Source organism: Triticum urartu, chromosome 3 (assembly GCF_003073215.2).
Source record: "Triticum urartu cultivar G1812 chromosome 3, Tu2.1, whole genome shotgun sequence".
NCBI classification, from domain to species: domain Eukaryota; kingdom Viridiplantae; phylum Streptophyta; class Magnoliopsida; order Poales; family Poaceae; genus Triticum; species Triticum urartu.
The window spans coordinates 246,369,418-246,384,598 of record NC_053024.1 but is presented as its reverse complement, the minus strand read 5'-3'; the positions used below and the strand labels follow the sequence as shown (position 1 = coordinate 246,384,598).

Below are 15,181 nucleotides of genomic sequence, written 5' to 3'. Positions count from 1 at the left end.
GCGCAGTAGTGACTGGAATGCACATTTACCTGAGGTTCCACCTGCTGGTGAGGATCCTCCTCCTGATGATGGTGTCCCTTACCCCCTCTTTGGTGAGGGCCTGACTGCTAAACAGATCTATCGAGCCCAACTTCACAACTGGATGGCTCAGAATGTGGCAGCTGATCATGCTATGCATGAGGCAAATCAGGCTAATGACGATGTGGTAGTTGATCAGCAAGTTCAGTTTCAGGCTGGTTGGGGTGCCTGGCCAGCCCCTCCTCCTCCTGCTGTGTATAATTTTCAAACCTGGTTGGCTGCTGAGGTTTTATAGGTTGCTGATGGGATTGTGCCTGAAAATAATCTTCTTGACAGCCTTGCAATGGCATGGAATGACTCCATCTCTTGGAATAGCAGTTCTGATTCTTCTATTAGTTCTGATGGACTGGTTTTCGTGCCTCTCAACATTCTCAATCATCTTTGGAGGAATAACTTCGATAGTGTAAGTGCATCTAGTGCCACCCCTATTTGGTTTTGGACTATTGACGACAAACCTAGTTGAGGGACTAATGTGTTTGTGAGAATTGCAGGACAACACAGGTAGAAGTCCCTCATTGATTCGGTTTTCCTACCAGAGATGACCCCTAAAAAGGTATGAAGACATTGAAGTCAAAGGTGGTATATGAAGATATTCACATTGAAGACTATGACAAGAGAAGACACCACATGAAGCCTATGGAGCTCGAAGACTTAGATCTTTCGTAGTTCTCTTTCTTCTGTGTTGAGTCATAGGAACCACCGTACTGTTAAGTGGGGTCCAAGAGAACCAGTCAGAATGACTGAAGTGATGCTTAAACAAAACCTATGTCTTCGAGTGAAGACTTTGAGAGCGAATCTTGTCCAGAGTCGGGCAAGTCAGCTTTGCTTGAAGCCCAAGTAAAGTTGTCGTGTGAGTTGGAAATCTGACCGTTGGAACACGTGTCAGTTCCTTAGTGACCCAGGGTCATTTCAGACAAATCAGGTCGGGTTGCCAAGTGGCTGTAAATAGCCCACCCCCTACAACCATAAACGGTTGGCTGCTTAGATTTAGAGTACGGCTTTTGTCGTTTGAGAGCAACCCACCTCGAAGCCTTTGAGAGAGAATTCCTTGCGAGGATAAAGCCCTAACCACCCAGAGCCAAAGAGTATTAGGCATCACTTAAGTCTTCTTGTCTGTGTGATCTGAAGACTTATTACACTTGAGGACTGTGCATCCTCCAGCCGGTTAGGCGTCGCGTTCTGAGCATCCAAGAGACATTATGGATTGCCGGTGAACAAAGTCTGTGAAGGTTTGGGAGTCTACCTTAAAGACTTACTAGAGTGATTGGGCGAGGTCTGTGTGACCTTAGCTCAAGGGGAATACGGTGAGGACTGGGTGTCCTAAGCTGCGTGTTCAGGACTGGGTGTCCGGGACTGTGTGTCCTAAGGTTTAAATACCTAGCCGCCCTAACCAGACGTACAGTTGTCACAACAACTGGAACTGGTCCAACAAATCATTGTCTTCAGCGAGTCACTGGTTTCATCTTCCCTTCCCTTTACTTATTGTTACTCCTTGTGAAGTCATTGTATGTTCGCACTATCTTTTGTCTTCACTGAGTGACTGCGTGTTCTGTGTGGCTTCACAATATCTTCCTACCTGATCCTTACTACATTGCTGCTATTAGTCATTGTGCTTTCACTCTATTGAATACTTGACTATGGCTTGCCTAGTGTAGTCTACCTTCCACTGCAGGGTAATAGGTTTATTTCTATCGTTTGTCTTCATAACTTCCACGTTTTGAAGACTTTCATAAAAATCGCCTATTCACCCCCCCCCCTCTAGTCGATATAACGCACTTTCAGATAGCTCTGCTATCACCTCCATGGTTCCTCTGCCGCAGCAGAGCGACTCTCTCAGCATTGATCTTTCTCTGAATAACTCTGGTCTGCATCTGTCCATGACGGACCATGGAAATCTGGTGGCCACAATGCTCTTTCACTGCTCCAGGCCGGCAAGGCAAATCAATGACTTTCTCCTTCAGGCTATCAAACCGATTATGGCCATGTTTGGCCCTTGGAGCACGGGGTTGGGTTTCAGGGATTGTCTGAAGGTGCATGCTGAGGTTCATCGCAGCAATGATTCACTCGTGATTTCTGCTGGGCATCAGATCACTAGGAACAATGAGGAATGCCTCTCTATGGTTCATTCATGGTCTATCCCTGCTGAAGATTCGGCTCTGCTTCCGGCCAACTCCAGCTCTCTGGCTCTACCTCCTTCTGATGGTCTTCTGACTGAGGTCAGCGCCCCCTCACATCATGGAAAAGTGCAGGTGCCTGAATGTGAGATCACTCTTCGTCGCAGTGCTAGATCGAATAAATATGATGGTTTTCGGGTTCATGCACTATCTGATACAAAGAAGAAACTGTCCAAGGTCAAGCCGCGCCACACGCCTGCTGCTGCTTCCTCGGTGATCATCACGGAGCTAGACAATGATGATGCTCAGGAGATACCTCCTACCACACCCATTCAGGTAATCCAACAGGTGGGCGTCCTCAAATGTGACATCCCGGCTGAAGAACTCATTGAAGCTGCACTCTTGGAGTCCAAGGAGGCGGGTCCTTCGTCCTCGTCTTAATCTTCGGGTTTACTAGCTTAAATGGGTCTTTTGGTTAATTGGAATGTGCTTTGTTGGAACATTCGTCGGTTAAACTCTGGTGATAAACAATTAGCTCTCTCTAATGCTATCAATGCTAGTGGATGTTCTGTTTTATGTTTGCAAGAAACTAAGAAGCCTATGATCGACCACGCTTTTATCAAATCTTGTTGTCCCCGTCGTTTTGACCAATTTGCATTTGTTCCTTCGCATGGGGCTTTGGGTGGAATTGTTACTATCTGGAACAGTTCGGTATTCACTGGTTCGGTCATTGCTTCTGAAGACTTTGCTCTTGTGATTAAATTTCAGTCCACACAATCATCACAATCTTGGACACTTGTGAATATTTATGGCCCATGTCAAGGAGAATCGCGCATTAATTACACTAATTGGCTTTTCTCATTAAACATCCTAGCCAACGAAGATTGGCTTCTTCTCGGCGGCTTCAACTATATCCGCAGCCCCGACAATCGTAACAAGCCGGGCGGGAGCATTAATGACATGGTCACGTTCAACGATTTCATAAGAACACAATGTCTTGTTGAACTACCAATAAAAGGCCGCACTTTTACCTGGAGCAATATGCAACATGATCCACTTTTGGAGCAACTAGATTGGTTTTTCACCTCTTGTAATTGGACTAATTCTTACCCTAACACCATTGTTAAACCCTTGGGTAAGCCAGTGTCTGATCACATCCCATGTGTGGTCACAATTGAAACCTCTATTCCAAGGAGTAAACTCTTTCGTTTTGAACCTTTTTAGATACAACACCCTGGTTTTATGGACATTGTGCAGTCTGCTTGGGATAAGCCAATACGATCAACCAATAGTGCAACCATTCTTTGTAGAAAATTCAAGCACTTATGGTACTGTCTGAAGAATTGGAGTAAGAACATTTCCCACCTCTCTATAGCCATTGATAACTCCAACAAAGCTCTAGCAGAATTGGACACGATTGAGAATAGAAGGCACCTGACCATTCCTGAGGCAAACTTTAGGACCATACTCAAGGCCCACATTCTACGATTACTATCATATCAGCAACAATATTGGAAGAAACGATGCACAATCCGGTGGGTTCGATTTGGAGATGAGAATTCCAAAAAAATTTCAAGCTATGGCTTCCGAACGATACAGAAGAAACAATATTGCCTCTTTAACTTTGCAGGATGGAACCATAATTGATGATCATGCAAGCAAAGAATCTGTCATTTATCACTCTTTCAAAGAAAGACTAGGGACCTCTTCTAAACATCAGATGAAATTTAATCTTCCCTCCATCATCAAGCGAATTGAGGGGCTGGACGACCTAACGGTGCCTTTTACTAGACAAGAGATTGATCTAGTCATCAAAGAAATGACAGCGAAGAGGGCACCGGGTCCTGATGGGTTCAATGGTGCTTTCCTCAAATCTTGTTGGCATATTAAGGAAGATTTTTATGCTCTCTATGATCAGTTTTTTGATGGTGGCCTAAACCTGGAGAGCATTAATGATGGATTCATCACCCTCATTCCCAAAGTTGCCGCCCCTCAAGGACTTAATGACTTTCGACCGATTACACTGTTAAATTGTTGTCTCAAAGTCATCACAAAACTCTTAGCTAATCGGCTTCAAAAAATCATTCTGAAGATCATACACTGTAACCAGTATGGTTTCTTGAAAAAGAGGTCTATCCAGGATTGCCTTGCATGGGCGTTTGAATACATACATCAGTGCCAAGCTTCTAAAAATCCCATAGTTATTCTCAAATTGGATTTTGCAAAAGCGTTTGATACCATTGATCATGAGGCTATGTTGGATATCATGAAGCACATGGGCTTCAATGATAAATGGTTGGGGTGGATCAAAACCATTTTTTCCTCTACCAAATCTTCGGTGCTACTTAATGGCGTCCTGGGCAGACAGTTTAATTGCATCTGTGGGGTACGACAAGGTGATCCGCTGTCCCCTTTAATCTTTGTCTTGGCGGCAGATTTATTGCAGGCTGCGATTAATGGCTCCTTTCGGAGAAATGAACTTTACCTGCCCTTCCACCGTCCCAACCAATTTGATTACCCGGTGATCCAATACTCTAACGACACTATCATTTTGTTACCGGCGTGTCCAGACCAAGCTACTCTTGTCAAAAATATCCTCACCGATTATGCAACTTCTATTGGGCTAAAGATCAATTTCCACAAGTCAACTCTTGTGCCCATGAATTGTGATGCTGCAACCGCTCAACATATTGCTCAAATCTTTGGCTGTGTGATGGGCAAGCTACCTTTTACCTATCTTGGGTTACCAATGGGCACTACAAAATCTTCGGTGCAGGATCTCATGCCTTTAATCTGTGGAGTTCAACGAAGACTATCCTCAACGTTGTCAATGATCTCCTATGGAGGGAAACTGTCACTTCTCAACTCAGTCATCACATCCCTTATCATCTTTGCGCTCTGCACCCTCAGACTGCCACAGAAGATTATTGATCTACTGGATAAAATCAGAAGGCAATGCCTTTGGACTAAGAAGACTGGTGATGGGGACAAGTGCAACTCTTTAGCTTCATGGCAAATGGTTTGCAGACCCAAGGAGTGTGGACGTCTCGGGGTGCTTGATTTACAAACTCAAAGTGATGCTTTGCTCATGAAATACCTACACAAGTTCTATAACCATTGGGATCTACCGTGGGTTGATTTGATTTGGTCCACATATTACACCGAAAAAATCCCACATGCCTCAGTCCCATGCGGTTCGTTCTGGTGGAAAGATGTGCTCAAACTTACTCCGATCTATAGAGGCATCTCGCATGTGATCGTTCGCAGAGGAGATACTGCGCTTATGTGGAAAGATCTCTGGTTGGCTGATGTTCTTGCATATTCACATCCCCGTGCGTTTTCTTATGCTAAACTTGAAGATATTTCGGTCCTGGATTTCCTTGGCTGCACCAACCTCAATGAAACCTTTCACCTTCCCCTCTCCATGCAAGCCCACAATGAGTTGCGCGATATCCAGGAGATCACAGCACACGTTGGCAATGATGCGGGAGAGGACATGGACTCTTGGGTATATGAGTGGGGCTCTGAGATCTACACTGCAAAAAGATATTACAAATTCTATTTTCGGGAGGTCACTGCACACAATAGTTACAAATGGCTCTAGAAATCTTCGGCCACAATGAAAATCAAGGTTTTTGGTTGGCTACTACTCTCAGATCGTCCGAATACAAACATGCTTAAGAGAAGGCACTATAACATTGGTGACAATCATGGTTGCATCCTGTGTGGCAGCACCGAGGCACATGATCTTTACTTGTCATTTCAGTGTGACTTGTTGGGATACCTTGAACATCCACTGGACAACTAATGGATATTGTCTCAATTGGATCAAGGAAGCAAAGACAGTATGGAACAACCCAATGTTTATGGAGATCTTTTTATATGCCTCCCGAAGTCTGTGGAAAGAAAGAAATAACAAGCACTTCCGAAGGATAGACCCCACTGTTGGCTCATGGGCAAGAAGATTCAAAGAGGACTTCTCTCTACTCATACATAGAGCCAAAGAGAAACACAGACAATTTATCTCCTCTTTTGCCCAATCCTTTGTTTTACCCTAGTCCAGTACTTACCTTGGTTTCCTAATTCTACTTTATATTTACAATGGCCATGGATGTAAGGTTATGACTTTGTAAGAACTTTTTTGATACTTTAATTTAATACATACAGTAGGAGCCTCTCCTACTGTTTCAGGTGTCAAAAAAAATGTGGAATAAAATTCAAGGATGGCTTGAGAAGCTTTTGTCTATGGGAGGGGAGGAAGTATTGATTAAATCAGTCATGCAGGCTATTCCAATATATTTTGTGGGATGTCTCAAACTCCCATTTGGGCTATGTGAATGCTTAAATTCGTTAATCGGGAAATTCTGGTGGGGAGTAAAACATGGAAGAAGGAAGGTAGCTTGGGTCTTATGGGATATTATGATGAGACCTAAATATTTGGGTGACATGGGCTTTCGAGATCTGGAGATTTTAAATTTGGCCCTCCCGGCCAGGAAAGCATGGAGGATACTACAAGAGCCTAATTCTTTGAGTGCATGAATTCTCAAATCAGTTTATTTTCCCGAAACCTCTATTTTGAATGCAACTTTGGGCTCTCATCCTTCACAGATTTGGAGACTAATTATTGAAGGAAGGGATGTTCTAGTCCAAGGTCTTATTAGGCGGATTGGTGATATGGAACCAGCACGAGAATTTGGAATCATAACTAGTTACCAAGGGAAAATTTTCTACGAGGCCTATAATAATGTCTTTATTGTTTTGAACCTCATTGATGAGACTATGGCCACATGGTGGGAAGAACGGGTGAGAAATACATTTTTACCATGGATGTCACTTTGATTTTGGGAATTCCTATTGTGGAATATACCAGATTTTTGGTTGTGGGCTTTTGAGAAAAAAATGGATGTTTTCTTGTTCATTCCGTATATTGTACATGTTGATAAATATGAAAATCGCAAGGGAGGGTTGGCTAGAAGGCAGTGCGGTTTCTTCAGACCATGTGTCAGCTTCGAAATAATGGTCTGATTTGTGGGGAGCCTCAGTTCCTGCAAAACTTAAAGTGTTCTTGTGGCATCTAGCACAACACTCAATTCATACCTTGGACGTTCTGAATCACAGGAACATAGCTAACACTCCGTACTATCCTTTATGTGGCATGTGTAATTCATGGAAGCATGCGCTAGTCGAATGTTCTATGGACATGTCAGTTTGGGCCCTAGCAAGGATGATATGGTGGAACATATGATAGTGACAAGGCTTACAAATGCAAAACTATGGCTAGCCACTATGCATGATTCGTTGCAGTAGGAGGATTTCAAAGAGACGATAGTAACCTTATGGGCAGTGTGGTGTGCATGTAGGAAAGCTATATATGAGTAGGGATTTGCTGATTTTAGACAAAGCAGTGGGGAGATATGGAGATAGAGGAGCAGCAATTGCGATTTGTCGGGATCATCTCGGTAACTGCTTGGGCTCTTCATCAATTACTTTTATGGGCATGACAGATGTATCAACTTAAGAAGCACTGGTTTACCGCGAGGGTTTGGCATTATCACTTGATTTGATATCACTCGGGTTATTATTTCTTCGGACAACGCCATGGTGGTCAAGGAGATTGAAGCAGTTGTTATTCAAGAAATTCGAGCTATTTCTGGAGAGTTTTTGGAGTGTAAATTTATACATGAGAGAAGGTCTAGAAACTTTGAGGCCGATAGTATAGGCTTTGGCAGGCATGTATGGTTCTTTCAACCATATGGTATTGTAACGATTCTGTTGATTTTGCTTGGTCAAGGAGATTGAAGCAAACCAAGGTGGGAAACATGCAGCTATTATTCAAGAAATTCGAGCTACTTCTGAAGAGTTTTTGGAGTATAAATTTATACATGAGAGAAGGTCAAGAAACTTTGAGGCCGATAGTATAGGCTTTGGCAGGTATGTATGGTTCTTTCAACCATATGGTATTGTAACGATTTCGTTGAATTTGCTTGAATAAAGAGTCGTTATACCCCTAAAAATTTACAGCCGTATCTGCTGGAGGCTGACTCTCCCAAAAATCAATTCGTTTGCTCGAGAGTCGTGGGGCATCTTGTAAACGATGCCAGCTTTAGAAGGTTCAACACTTTTCCCCTCAAAGAAAAAGAAGAAGGTTCAAACACTTCAACTGGCGGTCATAATCCATGGAACTAATTTCAACGGTCACTGACCAAAGGAATACAAAGAAGGGGGCCAGAAGATAATCCATGGAACTAATTTCAGCGGTCAGTGACCAAAGGAATACAACGAAGGGGGGCAGAAGATAAATACAAAGAAGGGGGTCAGAAGATAATCCATGGAACTAATTTCAGCGGTCAGTGACCAAAGAAGGGGGGCAGAAGATAAAAATTACGCCGTTGCCCGGGTCACCCGCGTGACAGGCGGGAATACTTACCACTATACTACAACGACTATGTTCTCCGAAAATAGAATTTACTGTATATTACCTGAAACATTAGGTAGCAAACACAGTTGTAGAATGTACTCCAGTTTATATCAATAGACTTTGCTCTGTGGCATGATGATTCCTGCAACCATACTTCCAACAGCCAACAGTTCTACGCAAGAGCCAAAGTTCACCATTGCAAAGCTACATAAAACCGATAGCTTGGATATGCAGGGGGAAAAACCAGCTACTTTTGAGTTTAGGAAGTATTATTTGCCCTATAATGCTAGATGAGTATTCTTACAGTAGATATGATCATATAAGAGTCCACACACGTTATAAATGTTCAAGCCAAAAACATGTTAGGCCCAAAATTATCCATGTACCCGAAAAGTTGCTGGATTGCAAAGATGCAGACAAGTGTGATTATGCATGCAGGCATTGTCTGACAGAACAAGATGAGGTCAGAATCATTTTTCATAACTTTATAAGAGTAGCCAATCCAATACCTATGTACTTACTACATTCCTGACAAGAGTAAAGATTATCTGCGGGCATTGCACAGTTTGCTGAATCATTTTCCACTTACAACACCAATGCCTGTATTAAACAACGAAAATGCTAAGAGACATCCCTAAGGGCAATGCACGAAAACAAAAAAAAATCTAGCACGCATGGCAGCTCTTCCTGCAAGTGCCATAGTAGTCTGAACTGCCAATCATAAACACAGGATTCTTGTCGCATTCGCCGGCAGCGGCCCAACTGACACAGTTACCATCTTCATCGGTGCAATCATCATCCTCGGATGCCGGCGAAGGTTTTGATTTATCGATCTTGCTTGCATACATATGTTTTATGGCAAGCCATTTCTCCCCTTCGACGACAGGACAGAACTCGTACTGACTGTCCTTGTCGGCGACTCCGCCAGGCCTTGAATTGAACAGCAGAACTGTGTTGCCCTTGACAGGTTTCACTGCATAACCAGCACATTCAGAAGGTGTCCCTTCCTTGGCTTGAGTATCCTTCAGCTGCGCACATATATTATATACAGATTATTATCTCCTTTTCACTTTTCAGTCAAGGAAACTACATAACAATGTCAGTGTGACTAGTCATTCTGATAAGGACTTTTTTTTTTATGATAAGGACTTCTTTTCACAAGCAAGACTGTGTGATAATGTAATTACCTCAGATCTGGGGAAAACAGTTTCACCACCTTGCTTGATATCAGAAAGATACATCAAAATGGTCACAAGCCTATTGGCACCACTGCTCGATTGAGTTTCTTCCTTGTTAGGGTCACTTTGGTTTGCTCCATACTTCAAAATCTGCATGCTCTCCCCATGCTCTGAGACCACTAAGAATGTCAACAGCCAGACACCTAGCAAGCAAGATTACACAGAATTACAGAAGAGTAATTGCAAGGAACAAGCGATACCTTTTGGAATAAAACTCCATAATGATATCCTATCTTCAATCTTCGAAACAACTATGTCCTTCAAAAGGAGTACAAAACATCAATTTTTAGAAGTAGAACAGTCCAGGGCTTAGTAGTAGTAGACCCTAATTTGATATACCTCAATTTATAAAAGTTTGACATCTACTACTATATATCCAAAAGAATGCGCACTTTCTTCACAGATTGCAATATCAAGAAAAACAATAACTCTGACCTCATTTAGTTACATGTCTGTTTATTCACAGGTAACACACAGCTAAGCATTAACTTACAGATGATATGGTAGAAGATTGTTAAATAGAGGGATTCAAGGTTTGTTTAATTTTATTTTTCTCTGTCTACATTTTCTGCATGGTTAGCAAAGAGCCAGTCATGAAAATATCATGAAAGCAGTATGTATGCTCACTTTGCTATCAGCCAGGCGAAATATGAGGCCTGCATCAATATTGTTCTGGGAAATATTTGTAGCACCATCATTAACAAGTACAGATGACCCTATCTTACCATGTGCCTGCAAGAATGAAAACATGACCTTCAATAACATGATGCAAGTTGTTTTTTTATAAATAACCTGAATACAAGGACTGAGCTGTGATACGGTTGATGGGAAAATTACCATAGATACTAAGTGGTCACACTCCATGTGAGAGAGAAAACCTTCATACAAGAAGACCCTAAATTAAGGAAAGAAACTTGGGATTTGTCCACATAAAAAGAAGTGAGCATCTGAGTACATACACAACTATAAGAGTATAAGTAGTTAATTACAGAAGATCTTTCATGCGCCACACAATTTTTTTTATAGAAAATGCACCACAAACTCATGGTAACAAATGCTTAACTGCCAGTACAGAAGAAAATCAAATGAGATGTTGTTTATGGTCCAGCAATAAAGGTACACATCATAATGAGGTGACGAGACAAACCTTGGATGCCACGAGAGTCGCTTTGATTTTGAAGGGTCAAAATCAACATGTGAGCTTGGAGTAAATGAACCATTTGTGGCGTTCAGTAATTTTGGTTGCGCAATATCCAGACCAAACCTGAAAAGGGTAATGATTGGATTGCACATTAATATCTTCCATGAGGGAACATCATATAATTGTAATTTACTTTCGGGAACTGGGCGTCGACCAATTGGCTAGAAGCACGTGTGCGGGTGCACGCCCAGCCTACCACCCGCGTTCGAGCCCTGTGCTCCGCAGGGGGTGCCTCATGGTTATTTCTAATTTAAAAAGCCACAAACATTTGGTGCACATTCGAGTAAAAAAGGTAATTTACTTTCTCACTAGAATTGACTTGGCTCTTTCTGTAGCTGATGCTAAATTTGCATTCTACTTCAGTGGCAATTGATAAGACTAAATCGGCAAGCTAAACTGTGTGATCATCAAAGTATTTCACTCAAGCTTCAAGCCAACAAGTAACCTAATGTCAGTTCGATAGAAGCACATGTGCGCGGGTGCACAGCCAGCCCACCACCAGCGTTCGAGCGCTGTGCTTCATAGGGGGTGCCTCATGGCTGTCTCTCAACTGAAAAAAAGGCACAGATATTTGGCGCGAAAGAGGCCACAGGCATTTGCCGCGTGTCCGAGAAAAGTTTGTAATACTTCCTCATTAGAATTGACTTGCCCCTTTCTGTAGCTGATGTTAAACTGGCATCCTACTTGAGTGGTACTCCCTCCGTTCGGAATTACTTGTCTCGGATATGGATGTATCTTCTAGATACATCCATATCCGAGACAAGTAATTCCGAACGGAGGGAGTAATTGATAAGACTAAAGTTGATGGTGTATACTGTATCTCCATCCAAGAATTTCACTCAAACTTCAAGCCAACAAACAAACCTAAGTGTCAGTTGACCATCTCACCCATTAACACAACATGGTGAGGACTCTGCTATTGCAGAGGCAAGACTGTGACCAAGACTACAAATCAATAGGCAGGGTTGGGGGACTTGACTTCATGGGTTGTTGGCCCTGCATTTACTATTGCAGAAACAAAGCTACCCACATCAACTACTGAACAAATCGAACCATAACTCAACAAAGATCCAATCCTAGAAACTGAATCAAAGCGGGCAGACACAGTTGATCCCGAAATAGAAAGACATCCTGGCCTTGTGGGGCCTGGTTACCCAAATCCAACCAGAGATCCTCACAGGCACATCAGATGGATGAAGAGGAAGAGGAGCTTACTTGCGAGAAGAAGCCAGAGCGCAGGGCGGGGCAAGCGCTAGACATGCTGCCACAAGCGCCAGCAGGGCTCCTGCTCCAGATCCCATGCTTCTTCCCCGTCAGCTATGGAGGACCGCAACTCTGCCCCTGGGATCCAGCCCCCTGCAAATGAACAGATCCGCATATCTCTCTCTGTAGTCTGTACTGTAAGCCATTGAGCGAGAAACAGGGGCCCAATGGGCCGTAAAAGCCCACCGAGAGCACAAACAGATGGCGACTCTTAGACACATGGCGACATGCTCTGATAGACTGTAATATGGCTATAGTAATTGCTTGCAACATCCCTGACGCTAGGCTTTGGCTCATGGTGATGATGGACTCATTGAAGGAAGATGACTTCGTTTTGCTGCTGGTGACTTTATGGTCAATATGGTGGGCTAGGAGGAAGGCCATACGTGAGCAAGAATTTCATTCGCCGCTGTCGACTTTCAGCTTCATTCAGAAATTCCTTGCAGACCTTGCCTTAATTCCTTGCCGGCCTGCCGGGACGGCGACCTCCACTGTAGTACAACAACCTACAGGGACAGAAGGAAAACCTGGACTCTGCCTCTGGAGCCTGGAGGGACACTTTAAGCTGATGGTTGATGCTGCTATCTCAAAAAATAATTACAGAGGATGCATTGCTGTCATCTGCCGCGATGAACTGGATCACTATCAAGGCTCATCTGCGGTTGTGCTTCAGGATTTGGTTCAGGCCGAGACGCTGGATGCTATGGCATTTAGCGAAGCTTTTGCGCTAGCATCAGATATACTCCCTCCGTTTCAAAATAGATGATCCAACTTTATACTAACTTTAGTAAAGTTAGTATAAAGTTGGGTCATCTATTTTGGAACAGAGGAAGTATATATCAACAAGGTGCAGGTTGTTACTGATTGCTTATCTACTATCAACCATCTGAGGGGCCTTTACCTTGGACAAAGTGCAGAGATTATATCAGATATAAAGAAGAAGGCGGAGGAGTTTGCTGCAGTAAAGTTCAGGCATGAAAGAAGAGAGAAATTAAAACTGGGAGACACATGAACTCGCGAAGGCCGCTGTTAATCTTGATTTGGGGCGCCATTTGCGGCTCTTAGCTAGACCCGACGTCTTATGTATGACACTGCAGGTGCTGATTGAATAGTATTCTTTCCACACTGATAAAAAAAGATGATGATATAATACAACGACATTGGTTTATTCATACGAATTACAGTACATAGGATTTGCATGCACTACAACAGTTGGAATTACACAACGCAGATAAATACCACCATGCTACTAAACAAAAAAGATAAATACCACCATGGTAAATTTATTCACTTTCAGACAAGATCAACCCGTCCCCTTTTTGTTTTGTTGCTATGTATCAGCAATGTCAATCATCTACTATATGGGTATGCGACCATGGTGGGTGGACGGCTGATCGATCGGTCTCACTCCTCCTGCTCCTTCTGCTCCGGCCAGTCGCCGTAGATGCCGCCGATCTTCCGTTGGCTCATGAGCATCAGCCTGTTGGGCTTTTTGCCACCGTTCTCCTCGGTCATCTGGGCAAGACGATCACGCGTGGCCGGGGTTATCACCGGCGGGTACGGGTACGCCCTGGCGGTGCCCGGGGCGGCGTAGCGCGGCCCTGGGGATGTCAGCACCTTCTGGTCCCCGGTGAGGCGAATCGCGTGACCTGACAAGAAAATCGAGGGCATGTTTCGTGAGATCCGGACCCCATCGGCCATGCACACGTGCGCGATCTAGGTGGGTAGCTTAGGGAGCGGGGCGTACCTGATGGTGCCGCGTGGGGGAAGGCGCACCTGTCCCCGAAATGGCAGGTGCCCGTGTCCCTGAAGTTGAAGCACACCTTGCCGCCGCCGTTGACAACCCTGCCGCCGCCGGCGACGGCGAAGCCGCCGACAGGGGGGACCGGCGGGCGAAGCTCGGCGCGGCCGTGCGCGTAGGTGCAACTGTCCTCGTACATGCAGCGGCCGGTGTCCTCGTACTTGTCGCAGAGCCTGGTCTTGAAGTACAGCTTCTCCGGCGGCGCCTCCATCTCCATGTGCGGCCCCTGCCCCTGCCCCTCCCCCTCCGCGTCCACCAGCACCACCGCCTCCACCGACCGCGGCGGCCTCGCCGTCGCCGAGGACAGGACGATGACGTCCTCCCCCGAGCGGCGGGTCGGGGCGCCGTTGAAGGCGTTGGCGGCGGCGTGGCTCTCCCCCTCCATCGCTAGCTACTGGCTGGCGGACTAAACCCTAGGTTAGCGCAGCCGAGTAGAAAGATTTGTCTAGAGGAGTGAGGAGGAGCAGGTGTGGAGAGGGACTGCGAGATGACATGAATTTATAGCGACGGAGGGGCTCGGTTTCTGGGGGTGCGCCGGCCTCCGCCCTCGGGATCGGGTTGGGAGCAATTAATCGCTTCCAATCTGTGCTTAGCCTGGCCGCTGCTGGCTGTGCGCTGAGGATTTTGTGCGAAATTAATCGGGAATTTCAGTTTCGGTTTGCATTCAGCATCCGAGATCGGGCGCGCGGTGCAGTCGTCCGCTGCTTCGGGGTGTCCCGTGGAGAGTGTGCATGCGTCCGGAAGGTGATGGTGGTGGTGCTCCTGCGTCGACGAGTTGGGCCTAAACGCAGAGCGAAGAAGGCTGCTACTATGTGTGAGTGTGAATTTCGATGGCATTGGGCCCGTGTTGAATGGTCCTCAGATCGGTAGCTCCACTGCCCAAAGTTCACAAGGCCCTGTGGTGTTTCACATTGCTTTGCAAAGCACAGCAGAGTGCAAGTTTCGCTAAAAAAAAAGTTTCGCTAAAAAAAAAGAAACAAGGAACAAACCAAGCACGCTGTGGAATCTCATTTGTGGCAAATCCAGTGAGATTTTTTTTACCAGAGCTAGTGACACGGTAGGGTGTTT

At 44.8% G+C, this 15,181-nt stretch overlaps 2 protein-coding genes across 5 annotated transcripts; both read right to left on the bottom strand.

Annotated features, from left to right (window-relative positions):
* Window positions 1-9,069: 9,069 nt before the first annotated feature.
* Window positions 9,070-12,436, bottom strand: LOC125543754 (probable prolyl 4-hydroxylase 7). 4 transcript variants are annotated; one of them, XM_048707219.1, is made up of 7 exons: window positions 12,265-12,436; window positions 10,996-11,112; window positions 10,686-10,743; window positions 10,476-10,580; window positions 10,049-10,106; window positions 9,798-9,958; window positions 9,070-9,638 (listed from the first exon to the last, which is right to left on the bottom strand). In XM_048707219.1, exons 1-7 carry the CDS (start codon window positions 12,348-12,350, stop codon window positions 9,276-9,278), a joined length of 948 nt encoding a protein of 315 aa, XP_048563176.1. In that variant the 5' UTR covers window positions 12,351-12,436; the 3' UTR covers window positions 9,070-9,275. The 4 variants fall into 4 exon arrangements, with proteins under 4 accessions (XP_048563176.1, XP_048563177.1, XP_048563179.1 ...); XM_048707220.1 differs by having other exon boundaries at window positions 9,070-9,632; XM_048707222.1 differs by having other exon boundaries at window positions 10,686-10,726; window positions 12,265-12,400.
* Window positions 12,437-13,481: 1,045 nt separating this feature from the next.
* LOC125548308 (zinc finger CCCH domain-containing protein 1-like) lies at window positions 13,482-14,569 on the bottom strand. The gene is made up of 2 exons (XM_048711955.1): window positions 14,060-14,569; window positions 13,482-13,961 (listed from the first exon to the last, which is right to left on the bottom strand). Exons 1-2 carry the CDS (start codon window positions 14,496-14,498, stop codon window positions 13,717-13,719), a joined length of 684 nt encoding a protein of 227 aa, XP_048567912.1. The 5' UTR covers window positions 14,499-14,569; the 3' UTR covers window positions 13,482-13,716.
* Between the last annotated feature and the right edge of the window lie 612 nt (window positions 14,570-15,181).

Bases quoted from the DNA above. Each gene is read 5' to 3' on its own strand.
- LOC125543754 (XM_048707219.1), bottom strand. From the start codon at position 12,350: ATGGGATCTGGAGCAGGAGCCCTGCTGGCGCTTGTGGCAGCATGTCTA. The intron at 10,107-10,475 runs GTGAGCATACAT...CTCCTTTTGAAG, and splicing joins TTCGCCTGGCTGATAGCAAA to GACATAGTTGTTTCGAAGAT. The intron at 9,639-9,797 runs GTAATTACATTA...ATATGTGCGCAG, and splicing joins CTGTTTTCCCCAGATCTGAG to CTGAAGGATACTCAAGCCAA.
- LOC125548308 (XM_048711955.1), bottom strand. From the start codon at position 14,498: ATGGAGGGGGAGAGCCACGCCGCCGCCAACGCCTTCAACGGCGCCCCG. The intron at 13,962-14,059 runs GTACGCCCCGCT...TTTTCTTGTCAG, and splicing joins CCCCCACGCGGCACCATCAG to GTCACGCGATTCGCCTCACC.